General features: G+C 31.3%; 1 protein-coding gene across 6 annotated transcripts in view; it reads right to left on the reverse strand.

Annotated features, from left to right (window-relative positions):
* Positions 1–3,724: 3,724 nt before the first annotated feature.
* Positions 3,725–18,197, reverse strand: part of Lrfn5 (leucine rich repeat and fibronectin type III domain containing 5) — a 245,939-nt gene continuing 231,466 nt past the window's right edge. For 4 of the 6 annotated variants that reach the window (XM_040274247.2, XM_078050188.1, XM_040274248.2 and 1 more), the window contains 3 exons: positions 16,051–16,763; positions 9,435–9,478; positions 3,725–4,122 (listed from right to left, as the gene is read on the reverse strand). In XM_040274247.2, the coding sequence (XP_040130181.1) occupies positions 4,105–4,122; positions 9,435–9,478; positions 16,051–16,763 (775 nt within the window). In that variant the 3' untranslated portion in view covers positions 3,725–4,104. Of the gene's footprint in view, positions 4,123–9,434; positions 9,479–16,050; positions 16,764–18,197 lie in introns of those variants that run through there. The other 2 variants (XM_021724723.3, XR_013439018.1) reach the window with 2 other exon arrangements.

Raw genomic sequence — 18,197 nt, forward strand, 5'->3', positions numbered from 1 at the left:
GAAATCAATCTGGCAGTTTCTTAAAAATCTTTAAAAAAATCAATACTGAAATTAACATGTGAACTAGAAATTATACCTCTAAATATATAGACCTAAAGAATTAAAAATAGACTCAAACAGATAACTTTATATCATTGAAGTATTATTTATGATGGTCAAGAAGTAGAAACAACTAATTATCTCAAAAGAGGAATGGTTAAATGTGGTCTATGTGTCTGTGTGTCTACACACACCATATGTATTTGTATATGCATATATGTATATATGCAATGGAATATTACTCAATTGTAAAGTGAAGTTAAGTCCTGATGTAAAACTCAACATGCATTAACCTTGAAACTTTTATAAGTGGAATAAGCCATTTACAGAGGATAAATATTACATATGATCTCATTTATAAGATATTTCTAGAATAGGCAAATTCAAAGAGAAAAAAGTAGTTCAGAGTTTATCCAGGATGGGGAGAGGAAAATTAATATTGTTGCTAAATGGGTATATTTTATGTTTGGGGTAATATACAGTTTTTAAATAATTTTTAAAATTTATTTTTATCTTTTTAAAGTAACAATGATTATACAACATTGGTGAATATAATTGTCATTTACTTTTATACTTGAAATGGATAAATTATCACATTTTGTATTTATTCACATTGAAAATTTTTTTAAGAAAAAACAGTGTAGGGCTGGGTGCAATGGCACATGCCTGTAATACCAGCTGCTTGGAAGGCTGAGCCAGGAGGATTGCAAGTTCAAAAAGCAAGGCCCTAAGGAACTCAGTGAGACCCTGTTCCTAAATACAATACAAAAATAGGGCTGGGAATGTGGCTCAGTGTTCCAGTGCCCCTGAGTTCAATCCCCAGTACAAAAAAAAAAAAAAAAAAGAAAGAAAAAATAAAAACATTGTAGGCAGTTTTGTTATATATTACACATATATTAAAGTCATTTTGTTAGAAACTATCACTTTGTACATAATATATTCTGCAACATTTGTAGTTTTAAATAATTGCATATATCTTGATATATTCAGATAGACACATGCACATATGTTTAATTGTTAGACCTGTGAAACATGAGTAAAAAATTATTGAAAATAAAAAGATAAATAAACAACAGACAATTTTTTTATAGTAAGTACAAAAGAGTGAAGAAGAAAATAGTCTGAGTCTGTGAGTATGTCTGGAGGATAACCCCCTAAAGTACATAAAGCATTCTCTATATATGAAAAAACATAAAATGCAACTAATAAGCAAGATTTGTAAAAATCTAATCTGGGAGTTACTAAATTATGAATGAAATTGATAATTTTATTTAAGCTTTATTTTATGTGTAACATATTTATTTCAACCAATAACATTATTTTACTGGTAATATTCAGTTCTACATTTACTATGGACTTTAAAAATAATTATTGTATATTTTGAAAATATAAATTATAGTTTTCAGTCTACCTTCTTATCCAAGCTATATGTACATTGTATTCAAACACTGAATTCCTTATGTATATGCTGGATGTGCTTTATGATATAAGTATAAGATTTCACATAAGTTGAACAACAAGTATTCATACCAACAATATACATTTTAGCAACTGGATTACTTCCAAAATGTCTCAGGAATGTGAACTATAGTAAAGACAAGTTGATGTCTATTTATGTTATATTTGATACTCATTGAAATTCACTGGCTTACTCCTGGACATTATAATATGCTCTACTGAAATAATTTCTCAACTTATCTTCAGAATATTATTTTGTCACTTCATAAAAGTAGAACTTCCATTTATGAATAATCATTAGTGTCAGTTATATGCATACATCAGTGTTCACTTAAATCTCTTTAGTATAACAAGTGTAATCATTGCATGAAAGCAATTTATTATTGCACAGCTTGAGAATCAGACTGTGCCTCTTCTTAACAACATTAAACAAAGAAAATGCATACATTATAAATGCTTGATTAATGCTTGATTGAACACATACATAAATGGAAGATTTTTATTTAATTGTAGAAGACATGGTGCAAAGACTTTTGAGTGATGAAGTGTAATTTTAATTTGAACACACTAAAAATTATTTTCTATGGAAAACAATAGCACAATTATTCTAAAGAAATGAACAAGTACATAACAGGTCAGGCTATAATTACTGAGGAGGTATCACCATCAAGAAAAGCAAGGGTTAGATGAAATGTAAGGATAAACAGTGTAATGCCCTTGAAAAACGCTAGCAGGTTTTCAGAAGAGAGACCTCAAAATGTTACTTTGTATCAAGATCCACCAAAGCAAAGCCATTCTTGTTTCTGACACTGTATATTTGAAAAGTTGTGTATAAAAAGAGATCTACAGCTGGAGGTGATGGCGAATTTTTTCATAATCCCAGCAGCTCAGGAGGCTGAGAAGCATTGCGGATTCAAAGCCAGCCTCAGCAATTTAGCCAAGCGCTTAGCAACTCAGTGAGACCCTGTCTCTAAATAAAATAAGAAATAGGGCTGGGGATGTGGTGTGGCTCAGTGGTTGAGTGTCCCTGAGTTCAAACCCCAGTACTCCAACCCCCCAAAAAAGAGAGATCTACAAAGGTAATGCTTCTTGTTTGTCTCCTTTTTATCAATATAAACATGCATATGTGTAAATATTTCCACATACATAAATAGGATTGTTTCAGGGAATTAGATTTATCAAGAAACAGAGAATTAGGTAAATTGTCAATTTCACTAATAATCCACCAAATTGCAACTCAAATCTGTTACTTCTGTTTTACTCATGCATTTTGTTTGTCTGTGTCTCTAATGTTGCAAGCCCCTGAACACAGCTTCCAAGTTCTGAAGCTCCAATGGGTGAAATTCTGTAAATTGTCTATGGAGGCTGAGATACTGGTAGTAGTCAATAAGGGTTGGAACAGTTAAAAGATCATTTTAGAAATTTTGAAGGCAAATTATCTATTTTTTTTTGTTTTGAGGCATTTAAAAATATGTATTGCTTATAATAGAACTACCCAAATTGTGAAGAATAGAAACATGACTTTGTTTTAGAGAATGTGAATTCAATTGGGGAAAAAAGATTATTTTTAAAAAATTAAACTTCTGTCTTATGCCAAGTATTACAAGTTTTCATATTATGCTATTTATTAGATTTGGAAGATTATAGTAGGTATATTGCCAAACTAAAACATCTCAGCACCACTTTAAACCAAGACAAGCTCTTAAAAAGCTGTGTAGACACTGCTTAAACTTGACTCAATTCATATTTGTTAGTCATCAAAGATATCCTAGTTTTTATATGCTGGTGTCAAATCAGATGCATGTTCTATATCCTGAAATTGTGCAGAATTAGAGAAATAGACACTTATGTTGACATATAAGCCCTGCAATTATTAAAGGTTCTTTTGTCCTAACTATCAAGAAAAGCAATGAATCAAATTGGATTATTAATAATGTGCCTATTTATTCTTTCCTGCAGTCCTACTGTAAGAAGAGTGACTCCATTACTTCCTGCCTTAAATGAGGCATAAAACTCCTGTAAGATTATTTAAATAGTTGTACTGCTCTCCCATAGATGTGGGTGCCCATTCTCAGTAATAGAAGAAATTGTTCCAGTATTATAGAAAATTGGTGATTCTTCAAGGTTTTTGTACTACTAGAAATAAAACGGAATTTTTATTGAAAAACTCACTTCATCACTCACACTTGAAGCAATAGGTTCTTCCATAAATAAGGCACTGTGCAAATTCTGTCATAGTAAAACATTTATTTGTTAAAGTGATATAGATTATTCAAGATTCTACAGTCTGTTAAATCATGAATGGCAATGTAAGATGGATTGATACAGAACTTGATGCCAATGTAGGTTTTTTTTTTTCCTTTCCTTCTTAAAAAAAATACTTGTAGTCAGAAGAAAAAAAAAATGGTTTGAAAAGGAAATGAACCATGGTCTGATGGAGCCTGTTCCACTGGCATCAGATAATTCTGCCTCAGCTCCTGCGGACAATTTCTTCTAGGACAACAGTTCAACAATTAGCTTTTGCGAACTGAAACATTTTTTTTTTAAATTTTATCCAGTAAAAATATCAGTGGCAACTTTTTTCAGGAGAGAGAGAAGTGGTGCTCTTCAGATTAACTCCAGCCTCTGAAATGAAAAAGAAAAAGAAAAAAGAAAAGAAAACACACAGCTAATAAGAACATTGTGCTAGCAATCTCAAAGCTACTGAACTGTAAGCACACAGTTGCCATAAATTATGAGACACAAACCTGAATGATATCTAGACATGTTCATCCATATTTAAATTTTTTTGGTAATTTGAAAATAATGAATATATAAAACAGTCTTCTTTTTAAAAAGAACATAAATATACGAAGCCTAAATAGTTATGTAAGTCATGCCATGAAATGGTATTTTCTCTTGCTTTTTTTTTTTCACATTTGCACCCTGAGAGTAAGACAGAATAATGATTTTCTTTGATAATGCATGCTATTTACGTTTTAACATATATCCATACTTGTTTGTAAAATATGAACATATTATATGAAATTTGTTTAGCATTTCTAAAACCTAAGTGATCTCTATAATTTTAAGATTCTGCTGAGAATTTTGTACAATATTGAAATTTCATAAAATCATATGTTTAGTGACAGTAAAGAATAGTATTAATTTTTGCTAATTAATTCTTCATGCACAGAAAAAAATAAGTGTAAAAGCTTAATAATTCACAAGCAAGGGCACACCATTGTTTATTTAAATATGATTTTGAAATGAAATTATATAAAAACCATTTCATGAAAAGGCTTAAATATAAAATTGTAAAAATATTTTTCCTTCAATATGGTACTCAGTTTTTATGGATATAGAAATTCTATACTTGACAAAGAAGGAAAATACTGTTTGCAAGATACATTTTCTTATACTTGATGTTGAAAAAAGTTTTCTTCTTTTCATTCAAAAATCACTACATATTTATTAGTTTCTATTTAGGTTTTATTAATTGTATGGCATAATTGAGTCATGAATTATAGATTTTTTTACTTACCGAATCTTCTTTATTAAAATAATAATATAGAATACATTTGGATAACACCATGCAATACGTTTATTAGTCAGATTAAAATTATTTTGATAATTTTTGTGAAAAATGTTGGTAAAATAGTATTTAAGAAAATATTTTAGAATATTTGATAATGTGAATAAGAGATTTTTTTGAAGCAAACAATAATTTTTTAGTACTGACAAGGAATACAGTGCACCCATTTTTGAAGATAGTTAAGGAAGTAACATATTTCTAATTTGTAAAAAAAAAAGAATATATGTATATAATATATACTATATATATATACATATATATATATATATATATACACACACACATATACATACACATGATAACTAATAACCTTGGAAAGTACTTAAATACAGCTATCACTATCATACTTTACCTGAAATATTTTCAGAAAATTATTGCAAAATTACCTCCAAAATACAATTGGTATACATCCTCAAATTCTTCATTTTTGGATTCACAGCATATACAAATTGGTGAATTGGAAGACAATTTTTAAAATATATTCAGTAACATACTATTTTTGATAAAAAATTATATTATTCCAAATTTGAGTTACAGTAAGTAGTAATATAATAATTCAACATATCTAGAAAAAATGATAATTGGCCATATATCTAGTTTGACTTTGCCAATCATAAATCCTTATAGGATAACAATTTTAATACCAAGTTAGGAATATTTGATGTACAGGTTAAACTTCCCTTCTCTAAAATTCATGGAACCAGTAGTATTTCAGAATTTAGATTTTTTTCAGAATTTGGAATATTTACATATGTCTATCTCTCTATGTATACATATAGATAAAGAGATAGGCAGATAGACTTCTATCTATATATAGACAGACAGACAGTGGGGTGTCTTAGGGAAAGAACCCAAATATAAACACAAAATTCATTTATGTTTCACATATATCTTCTAAAGATAATTTTATACATTTTTAGTGAACTTCTTTTTGACCATGACCCATCACATGAAATCAGGTGTGAAATTTTTCACTTGTGGCATCACATGTTTTATATTCTGAACATTTTGGATTGGTAATTTTTGGATTAAGAATACTAAACATGTACATTGACATCACATATAAATATCTGCTTTGCTCTTTGGCTTTTATTTTATATATTGTCCTATCCCTGTATTTTCCCATTGTTTTGAAAATGTTACTATTCATTGTCAATATTATTGAATTTTTACTCATTTGGAAATAATAATTTCTCTAAAAGAACTGCATATTTCATGATAAGTGCATATGTAGAAAATATTTCATGATAGTCTAAATTTAAAAAAAAAAACCTTAATTGATACTAAACAAAATAATTACAAATCAAATTTATTAAAAATCAGAAACCAGTTTGGTATCATGTTTTTAATCCCAGGGGCTTGGGAGGCTGAGTCAGGAGCATTGTGAGTTCAAAGCGAGCCTCAGAAATGGTGAGGTGCTAAGCAACTCAGTGAGACCCTGTTTCTAAGTAAAATATAAAATAGGGCTCAGGATGTGGCTTAGTGGTTGAGTGTCCCTGAGTTCAATACACAGTACCAAAAAAAAAAAAAAAAAAAGAAAGAAAGAAAGAAAGAAAAAAATCAAACACTGTACATACTGGTACAAATAACTAGAACATGTCATATTCTTCTGCAGATTTACAAGCACACAAACACACAAGCACAATATGTATTTTATTGGTTTGAATACAGAAAATACTTCTTCTTCTTCTTCTTCTTCTTCTTATTATTATTATTATTATTTTGGTACTGTGGATTGAACCCAGGGGCACTCTAACACTGAGCTAGCTCCACCCCCCACTCCTTTAATTTTACTTTTTTTTAGACAAGGTCTTTCTACATTGCCAAGGCCTTTCTATATTGCCAAGGCTAGCCTTGAACTTGTGATCCTCCTGCCTTAGCCTGCTTAGTAGCTGAGATTTCAGGTATGCATCCCAATAACTGGCTCAGCAAATACTTAAGAAATTTTACTGAAAGACATTTTCAGTATAAATGCAAACTAGTCAATTGTTCGTATGTCAGTTGCTAAACATGGCATAATTCTCGTCTCATTTAGTTCTTCTTAACAATAAAAATCTTTGCTAAACTTAAGATTATATTTAAGGGCCAGTTTATGTGTAGAGTCATCATCATTAATTTTACCAGTAATTCCTTTCTCCTTTGTTTCTGATTTCTCTTAGTGTGATTAGAATCTTAGGATTTTATTACAGAATAATCATGTATGTTATATTGAAATATTTCAAGCTCATTTTATTTCTATCCATATTTAGGAAGGCACATGAAGTAGAAAATCAGAATAGGGCATATTCTGGAAAATGGAATTGAAATAACTTTTTCAACTTTATTCAATTGGGAAAAGATTCACCTTAGCTGGCACCTCAGTATGAAAGCTACAGAAAATACAGAGCTGAGAAGCTGTGATTACAAAGGGTCTTTGCCAGCACTCTTCTGCTTTTCATTCACACAGTAAAAATGCTGCTGAGAGTGCAAAAGGTTATAAGAAGAAAGAAAGCACACAGGGCAGTTCCTTCAGAGGGAGCACCACTGGTCCTGCTAACAGGACCAGAAATCACATACCAAACACCAAGAATTCCTAGGTTGAGGTCATAAAGTAACTTCAATCTGATAACAGTAATGTAGCAAGAGTTGCCCAACCAGTGATGATGTACTGACACTAAATTTTTTCAGAATTACTTTTTCTATGAATTTGTTTTCCTTGCTAATACTTATAGGAAAAAAGAGGAAAATTATAAAATTATGAAATGGAAATTTCCATTACATTGTAATAGCAGTTTGTTATGTAAAGGGCTGAGGAAGAACTCAGTATACAGTTTTAAAAAGATGACATATCACATACACACACATACATACATACATAAACAGTCTGATACAAAGAATATCTAACACAATACAAACAATACACATAACATGAGTTCACTTTAGAGTGAAAGAGTTAGTCACTTGAAAATTAAACCTTAGATTATTATAACTTGTATGTTAGTGGTAGATTATGATTAGTTTATATTACATCTTATTTTTGAATATATTTTCCAGTGTTCTATAATTAATACTAGGTATTGTGGGATGAAAGTCATCACAAAATATTTATGTATTTATCACATTGTCAAATCTTGTGCTATCTCTAGCAATGGAGGTGCATTCGAACGAAAGAACAAAATTTACTTCCTAATAATATGGTAAAATTCACAAGCACAATAATATATAATATAATCCATGAATTATGAATATCTTGGAAATGTTCTGAATTATACTTCTCATTAGATTTATGTTCTACTTCCTAATACCTTTCTGAAAGTATCATAACTTTCAGCTCAGCTGGCTGTCCAAATCACATAATAAATGAATTTTTAAAGATGAGAGACAGAAACGGAAGAAAAGTGGAGGAAGAGACAAAGAAACAGAGACAGAGAATAGGGGAGACAGAGGTTCAGATAAAAGGTGTTGTTAAAGGAAGGCACCTTCATGCAGTTCAATTCAGTACACACAGAACACAGAGCATGTACCCGACAGTGTACTATTGATTGTTTCCAGTGAGCCATCTGTTCTTTTTCTGCGAGGTAAAAATGGGATCTTAAATTCAGTGAAGAAATGAAGCATAAACACTTTTTATTTGATGTGGGGCTGGAATGCTGTAGGGAAAACTAACATTGACCAAATTATTGCTTTTAAAATATGAAATGTTAAAAAACAAGACCCTATTTTTACTACCAACAAATAAATCAATGACCTTTTTAAGACTTATAAAAACAATATTTTTTTTTTCCTGTGCCAAACCTCAAACAAATGTCTGATGCTTCCAGCTGTTTGAACAGATTGCTTAAGTGCTATTCTGCTCTGGAAACACACTTTCTGATCCAATTAAAATGCAGGAATCAAATACTCATTTGAAACTTCCAAAATGAAAAAAAAAACCCTCAAGAAGAGTAATTGGTTGCTGACAAAAGGAATACCATGAATATTTCATGTGTAGTATTTTGCTCCACTTTAAAGTGGCTTCATTCATTTTAGATAACAGCAAAACACTTGTGTTCATCCATTTTCAATGAAGTATAATGTATCCTTTTACCTCCTCTCAGGACATGGAGGTCAAGGATAGGAGCAAATTCATTCTTATCAAGTTACTGTCTGCATGTTTGGAAATATCTGTAAAAAAATATCAATTATATCATGCATAACTACAAGAGTGAAGCAGTATTAGTAATACTTTTGTTTATTACAGTGTGAATCAGACATGTAATAAAATTTTTAATGGAAAATTTTTGACAAGCTACATAAACTACCAAGCCAAAAGTTAGAAAATTCAGCTTTAAAATAATAAATCCACTTAAGGGTTGAAGTATGCTACAGGTAATAAGATTCTCACCTGTGTTTCGTGGACATTCTGGTCAACATTAGTCAGCAAAGCATCTGGGAATAAAATTTTCAGTGTCATGAACAAATCAATTTTTTTTTTAAAGAAACAGTCCTTTAAAACCTTCCTCACTGAAATCTTGGTAACTTCTCTTGAAGATTGATTTATATTGTCTTAACTCTTACTGGGTTAGTTGCAAATGACTCTTGTATTTTAGACTTCTTTTTGGCTATTTCCTTCACCATAGTACTATTAAAGCAGAATTTCAAAATATATTGTTCTAGTAACTACAATGAATAATTTTCAATAGGGAATATTTGTTATACAAGAAAATCAAGTTTCTATTCATTTTTCTCTGCTCAGAGTTAGTCTTTCAAATCTATGGTTGCATATGATTAACATAGAAACTTGCATCAAGGAAAAAATATTCCACAACAGTAATACAGTTCAGCTATATTGACCACACAGAATATAAAATTAAACAATATTAACCATCTTTTAATATCCACTCTCCAAACAATAGCACATTTTTGTCAAGAATCCATTCATTTTTATGCAAAAGTAATGTGCTATATGCAAACATTCTGCATTTATATCCATATGTTTATACCTATTACCTATAAATGTTTAACCATCATACAATCCTGAATATCATACATTCTGTTTCTTTTCAAAATATCTTCCTTTATGCAAATGCTACTAATCATTTGGAAGTGGTGCAAGGATAAGAAAATCTAGGTGTCTAAGAGGACAGTCATTGTCAGGATTCACAGATGAGTACCATGAGACTAGGACAAAATATTTTCTTACAAATCTCCACAAATAACCATGTAAATTTACAATGGCCATTGGTGATTAAGTTTCTCATGAAAGCAATAATAAGAGATATCCAAATGATGGAGAAAAAATGATTAGGGAATTTGATTATGGTAGAGCCTACAAACATATCTCATAGACTCTATCACTTAATAAAATTGTTTTTGGATATAATCTGGAGCATCATTATATCTACAGCCTATTGTTAGTTAAATGTACAAACACTTCGAACTCCACGTACATTAAGTGAAAAGGCCTCCATGACTTTCTCCTGAATCTATTTGAAATATATATTCTTTCTCATTTTTCAAATTCACAAATATGAGTTACTGATTTGAAAAGAATGGGTGAAACTGGGTAGATATGGTTATCATTGGGAAATTTAAAATAATAAATTTGTACTGGAGAGTTTCTAGACCATTATTATCTGATAAATTACAATTTACTTGATTTTCCCGGAGAAGATCTATGATAGGCAGTTTAAATCTAATTTCATCTTATCAATCACAAAATAACAAATTGATATTACATGAAAAACATTGTGCTTTTAAATAATTTATTGTATATCTATGTGTATGTTATCATAGATATACAATTAAGAGACATGACTCTTATCCAGAGTACATATGTATTACAGAGTATATATACAGATTTATACATATAAAGAATATATATATTTATTTAATGTTAACTTTAGATTGTAAAATTTTACTTAGGAATAGTTGAACATAATTAGAAGGCAGAGTGGTACACTGAATATCTTGTTGTATTGATTATTTGTAACATTTGATAGAATTATAAATGTATTAGCATTGCTTAATGAAGTGATTTAACACAAATATATTCCCAGTTAAAACTGTTACTTTTTATAACCAAACTTTAGATGGCACCACATTTTTTTGATGGCTCAATCACAGGAATATATTTACCATTCTTTTTATTTTAAAATGTCTTCTGCATTAGTATTAGAAGTATTCAGTATTTCCTTTTAAAAAATAAAAGAACAAAGAAAAACTTGACAAAACTAATTGCATTTATAATTCCAACATATATTTATCTAACATGGAAAGGAAAAGATTGAGTAATCTGAGAGGCAGAGCTTTGAAACTTTCAAAAATCCAGTTGTTGATTTTTATTATTTTGTCTGTCCTTGAGGTAATGTGAATGATATATTTCTTTGCCATAAAATATTCAAAGTTGCTAATAGCATAAGATAAATTATAATTATTACCATTATTAAAAAGCTAAGAGGAAAAGAAAATCATACTCTTCCATCCAATGCACCACTATATCAACCCTGTCCACACTCACACAGGAACATCCTTGGTTACCATGGAAACACTGCACTGCTTTTGTGACCCAAGAAGACACTGGACAGGGGATGATAACATATCATACCCATTCTGTGAAATAGGAAAGGACATTGTTTACTTAGTTTTTTTGTGGGGGAGGGGGTACTGGGGATTGAACTCAGATGCAATTAACCACTGAGCCACATCCCCAGCCACTTTTTATGTTTTATTTAGAGACAGGGTTTCACTGAGTTGCTTAGGGTCTATCTAAGATGCTGAGGGTGACTTTGGATTTGAGATCCTCCTGCCTCAGCCTCCTGAGCTCCTGGGATTATAGGCATGTGTCTCAAGCCAGGCTTAGTATTTTTATTTTTAACTTTTATTTATTTATTTTTATGTGGTGCTGAGGATTGAACCCAGGGCCTTGCACATGTGAGGCGAGCACTCTACTGCTGAGCCATAACCCCAACCCCAGCATTTTTAAATACAACTGGAAACCTACCAAAACAACGGGCTTGTATTTGTTATCTTTGAAGAAATGTCTCATTTGCTTTTATTATTCTATGTAAAAGAAGATATTTTATGTTTATAGGCTTTTTCATTATTGGTATTTTAAAGATTATAGGAGTTTATTACTGTACACAAACTGAATAGAAATACTAAAACTTATGAATGGAAAGGCAATTAAGATGAATTTTGTAATAATTACTCTTAATTATTTGCAGGTATATAAGTAGAAGTTTCTTTTCAGAAATAAAAGCAAATAAAATATTTGAAACTATGTTGAAAGCAAGTACTACAGTTTTAAATCAGAGCAAATAGTTCACAAAAGGGGTGGGGGGAATACAAATATTCCTTTAGACAAGTAAATATGGAACACATTTAATTTTTAGCTGTTCTTCAAATAATTGTGGAGAAAGTATTTTTAAGAGAATAGATTTCTTATATATATAGAATTCTATTAATGCTTTAGAAACATTCTAAAACTTTTTTAGTAAAACAAATATGCAAAGTAGTCAAAATCAACAGTTTTAAATCAAATACTATATACTGAGAACTCAACTGATTCCATTAATTGTTAGAAAAACTACAGGAAATAAATTGGTCACAGTGTCAGTGTTACTGGTTGCTGTATCTTATTTAAATAATTCAATTCAGCATCTTGTGTTTTAAACTATTTGAAGCCTAAAAGTTAAAATATTCATCAAACCAAATGCTGCTTTTTGGAATTTTGAGGTGACTTTGGGTTGTACTTTACCCCTATGACACTACTGTAACAGTAGTTTTGTATTTTTCAATTTGAGGATGATTTTCCAAAAGGAACAAAAGTAACATAGGACCCATATTATTTTTTTAAATGTTTACAATGAATGCCTGTTAAAATATGCTTAATGGCAGACATTGTGTTTTGTAATTCTGTACTTAACACTGAATAAGCTGATAATGTAAAATGACTAAAAATTAAAAGTAATTAAAGACAAAGAAATAAAAATAGCATATCAATTCTATATATAGCCAGCAATAACAAACAGCAGACCACATGATTTAGATCATATATAAATAAATATATGGATATGACAGAGTAAGTAAGGGATGCCATAAGTAACAGAACAAAAACCTGAAAAAAATATATAAGAGAATTTCTTTCTTTTTTTTTTTTTTTCTGTGGTGTTGGGGAATGAACCCAGGGCCTTGTATATGATGTGAGGCAAGGACTGTACCAACTGAGAAATATTTTCAGCCCCTCAAATTTTATTTTATTTTTTTTGCAGTGATATAATATCTGATCACAAACCTTCATTTTGCTTATTAATCAAAATTCTTATTATCACCTCCCTCCCTAGCCCCATTGATTTATTTTATCTATCCATTTGCTCATTCATTCATCTTAACAACTATTCTGTTTCAGACATTGTAGTAGGTAGCATTCATCATCTCGCTAAGTTAAAATTTCATCATATAGTTAACCAACATAAAACACACTTGACTTTTATCATAGATCATTTCTGATCTTTTAAAATATAAACTTTTAGTAAAAGATGCCAAAACTTCACTTTGAAGACAAAATGTGAATGCATTTGATTAATAAAATCTGAGTACAGTCTAGCAAAAGTAATAAAATATTGAATTATTTTCAATGACTTTCGTCAAGCAAAACAAAATTCAAATGATTAGATGCCATAGAATTTTTAAATATCTATGAGAAACAAGATGTTTTTAATTAAAGCTTTATAACATAAACAAGCAAGGTATTCATTTTTGAAAAGATGGCAACTGCAAATCATAAAATAAGTTCACTAGTAGCTTGGAGAAGGTATGCTAAACTGCTGTGTTACATAATCTCAGACCCTTCTTATCCTTCCAGATTTCAGAAATTGTTTCCTTAGGGATTTATTTCTTTAAAGCTTGCAAGCTGTTGTACAGTAAAGACCTTTTAATACTGTTCTCATCAATCTGTGAAGGGGAAGATTAATGTTTATTATCATCATCTCATGAGAAACAGTATAACTGATGTGAACTTAAAATGCAGAGTTGAGTTAGAACCTTATTAGCCTAAGAGTTTTGAAAACAGACCACTTTGACTATAGCTTTTGATTTCACAAACTACAACCATACCTGTGAACTGATTTATTTCTCAAAGAACTATTTCTGTGAGAACATTGAATCATAATTAGCCCTTGTAAATGTGAAAGACAAACTTCTCAGAGAGGGAAGTGACAAAGAAACTTAGGAAATGTAACGTGGACAATTTTGTTCAAGACTGTGTGAAAAGTCATTTCTAAGTAATCTGTGTATACTCTTCATTCAACGAAATAATACATTACAGAGGATAAGATGCAACTCTGTAGAGTAAAAGTTAACTGAAATTTTTGTATATGTCTCTACAAGAAGGAAATTAAGCTAATAATTTCACATTCTGCACTTTTGCTTTAAATGATATTGCAAATGATTTGAAAGAATTAATAAACATTTACTGTATATTTTAACTTCTTCCCAGGGAGTATATGGTATATATCAAGTACCCACTGAATGTGTTAATGGCTGAAATATCATATTCATTTGTGCAAGGTAATGAGTCTAAGTTTGCACATGAACCATATCTTCAACACAAAATGAAAATAAAACAAAAAAGCAAAGAAAACAAAACTTTTATGTTCAAAATACTTATTAATTATTAATAAACACCATCATGTTAGTATATTATTTTTTTCCAACAAGTAGATGAGGACATTTATCTACAGATCTTAATTTCAATGAATTTCCAAGAATACTATGTTATTAAGAAACAATATTATTTTCTGACTAACTTTAAAATCCTTTACAAAAATGGTATATTCCTCACTAAATCCCACGATATCTGATTAAATTTATCATTTGGTCAAAATAATAAATGCATTTACTTTAAGAGGAAAACATTCACATGTAGAATTATATAGTCACTATCTGGTTAATGAGCAAATATTTTATGTTATTTAACATGTGATGAAAACTCCATTAGAAGTTTTCCAGTTCACTTGGTGATAAAAATCAACACCCTTTTCATAAAGGCAGTCCTATATTTGACTCCTCCTCTTTAACTTGCATTTAAAAAATAATAAAACATTCATTCAGCAACTGTGTTGAATGAATGAAAACATCTTCATATGCCCAGGTAGATGCATACAAAATCATGGCCTGTGACACAAGACTGGTTGGATTTTCTGATAAATTCAAGATTCTTTCCACTGAAAAAACTGTGTCATGGAATGAGCATGACATAACCATCAAGACACCAGGAAACAATAGCCTTATTTAGAAGGGTACTTATTCTAGCATTGTCTTGGTATAATAATTAAACATTTTATTTTAAACAATACAACAACACAGACTTGTTCTCTACAACACAATTTTCATTGTAAAAAATATAAAATCTACTTATGGAAAAATTCCAGTTATCCACAGGAGGCCATTTTTAGAATTGGAGGAAATAAAATTTTTTATGCAAGACATTTTTTTTCCTTATAACAATCTGCATTTTACCATTTTCTACCGCAGAACCTGGAAGCCAGTATTAAAAAAGGGGAAGGCACTCTTGCTATCTCAGGTTTCCCCCCTTTAAATCGTTTTATCTATGTAATTTTCATATAGGTGTATGAGCATTTGTGTGTGTGTGTACACAAGCACACACAGACACGCATAATAACTGTATCTTAGATGGTGTATTTATAACCTGAGCTCTACTAGCCTATCAGATGATTGAAATTCTGCATTTCAATTTCCAAAGTAAGTTTTCATTAAAAAGAAACAATAGATTACACAAAGCTTTCTGATAACCTCTCAGTTTCAAAGAGTGACTTTTCCACTAGGACCATCAGAACCATCAGACTGAATTAATATCCCATTCACAGACATGCTTCTTTTAGAGAACAGTTCACGTGTGCTTGGTGAATTAGCAAAGCAATAGTATTCCTTTACTTCTCCACTCAGCGAATACCTGTGCTGCGCTCTGGATCTCTCAGCAGGCAAAGTGAGAAACTTACTTGGCTTGGTATGTGCTCTTTTAGATGTGGGCCCCTCTGTGACAGAATCAGGAGGTCGGCTAGCTAACTGCAATGCAGTTGAGTTGTTCCTGTTAGTGTTTTGGGACTCAACATTTGTGACAGCTTCATTCTGTGGTTCGGTACTGGGCTTTGTGCCAGTCTTTCTTTTCTGCTTTTGGGACACAGACGTGCTTGAAGTCCAGGTAGGAGGCAAAGCAGAGGTAGTGGTAGAAGAGTCCTGACTCGTACAAGTTTCTGAAGATTGAATCACATTGTCATTGGCAACTTTACAACACTGGGCATTCTCTTCATGTCCCACAGCTTGCTTAGACATGGACTGGGGCAGTGTTGCACTACAGCCTTGTATTTGAGCCCCATTAGTTTGAGAATAAACATTGCTAACCTTGGTGACCTTGTGTTGCCCATTATTGTTACAAACCTTATACCGGATCATTAGAATGATGATGAAAACCAGCACAGACGCTACAATGATTCCACCAATAATTATAATCATGGTGCCTCCCAAAAACTGGGACTGCATGAAATGGCAACGGACATAATCTTGTTCCGTAGTGAACTGGATGCAACCCACGACTCTTGTGGCAGTGAGGGAAGTGATGCCATCGTCATATATGGCCAAGACACACAAGTCATACATAGTTCCAGCAGCCAGATTATTGACCAGAAAAGTTTTGCTCGTAGGAGGTATCATTCTGAGGGACAATGGAATTTGTGTTAATATTTAAAACAAAATAAAACATGCACACACAAAGTCATTAGAAATTTAGTTCTGTCTCACTTCAGCACTCATTAAGGTAAGCATATTTATAACAGATGTGAAATAAAAGAATATGATCTAATCTTATATTTACGAGTTAAAAGGCTAAAAGTCATTGTCAGAGTCCACGTTATATTAATGGTGCCTGCACCCTGCCTTGACAAGCTTACTAATTACACTGCTTGGCAAAGCAGTACTCCTAATAAAAGCCATTGCTGAAAAATCATTTATGACAAATTGCTTTTGAAAGGTGTGACTGTGACATTATCTGACTGCTAAACAAATCCATTTAGCACTTACAACACCTCTGTGACTAAAAGCCAAATTGAAGAAAGGGAAAACACTGACAATCACATTAGAAAGCAGAATGGAAATGCATTTCAGAGCATTTATTTTCCAAATCAGTAATAAGCTGCTATGGAATGGTACCTCCTAAATCTGTCTTTAATAACTCAGATAATTACAAAGATTAAAGCATTTTATTTACAGATCTCATCCCTTTCCCATGTCTTGCTCTGCTATATGTTTCAGTCTATAAATGAGGAGAGTATAAATGTACAAGTAACACCCTGGAAATAAGAACAGGGACAGATTTTGACCAGAGTGTGAGCACCTTGACCATTCTGCACTGAAGGGAATTTTCATCAAGGCACATTTTCTAAAATTTGACAGAAATTTATAGACATCTCTGAAGCTATCACCCTTTAAAAGTATTTTGGGAATGCTTATTTTCTTTCCACTTTTTTTTTCTCAGATAAAAACATAGGGCCATCACTAAAAAATAATTTAGAAAAAAAAAACTTGCATTTTAACCCTATCTTTCCCCTGTTAGTGAGTTTTAAAATTTTAGAACTTGGCAGTTCTAATATGTGGCAGTACCTAAACAAGGAGTTCTAAATGAACCAGGACGCTCTCAGGCCAGACAGTGTACTTATGACAGATTACTTCCATATAATGAGTGTATAAAAATGCAGGGCTTTACTAAGCCCTTTCTGTATACTAAAATTTAATCTTTACAATGACCTTATGAGAAAGGCATTTTCACTATCTTCAGATGACAATCATTAGGTGGGAGCCCGAACAATTACTTCAGGGTCACAGAGAATTTGCTCATCATGGCAGAATTAAAATCTTGGAATGTAGCAAGTAAAACCTGACCTATTAACACATTTCATAGAGTGAATGCTTAAAATATATAAAATATCCAGTAACTACAGGAAGTTGAGGGGTAGAGTCAGTGCCTGTTATTGAAAACTGATTAAGTTGCCCAGAGGCTAGGTCAAGAGCCCACTATGAAACAAACAAACTGGGTTTAGCTCACACATATATATCATAGCCTACCTCTGCCTGTACTCAGTGATGAAGGGGC

Source organism: Ictidomys tridecemlineatus, chromosome 5 (assembly GCF_052094955.1).
Source record: "Ictidomys tridecemlineatus isolate mIctTri1 chromosome 5, mIctTri1.hap1, whole genome shotgun sequence".
In the NCBI taxonomy this organism is placed as follows: domain Eukaryota; kingdom Metazoa; phylum Chordata; class Mammalia; order Rodentia; family Sciuridae; genus Ictidomys; species Ictidomys tridecemlineatus.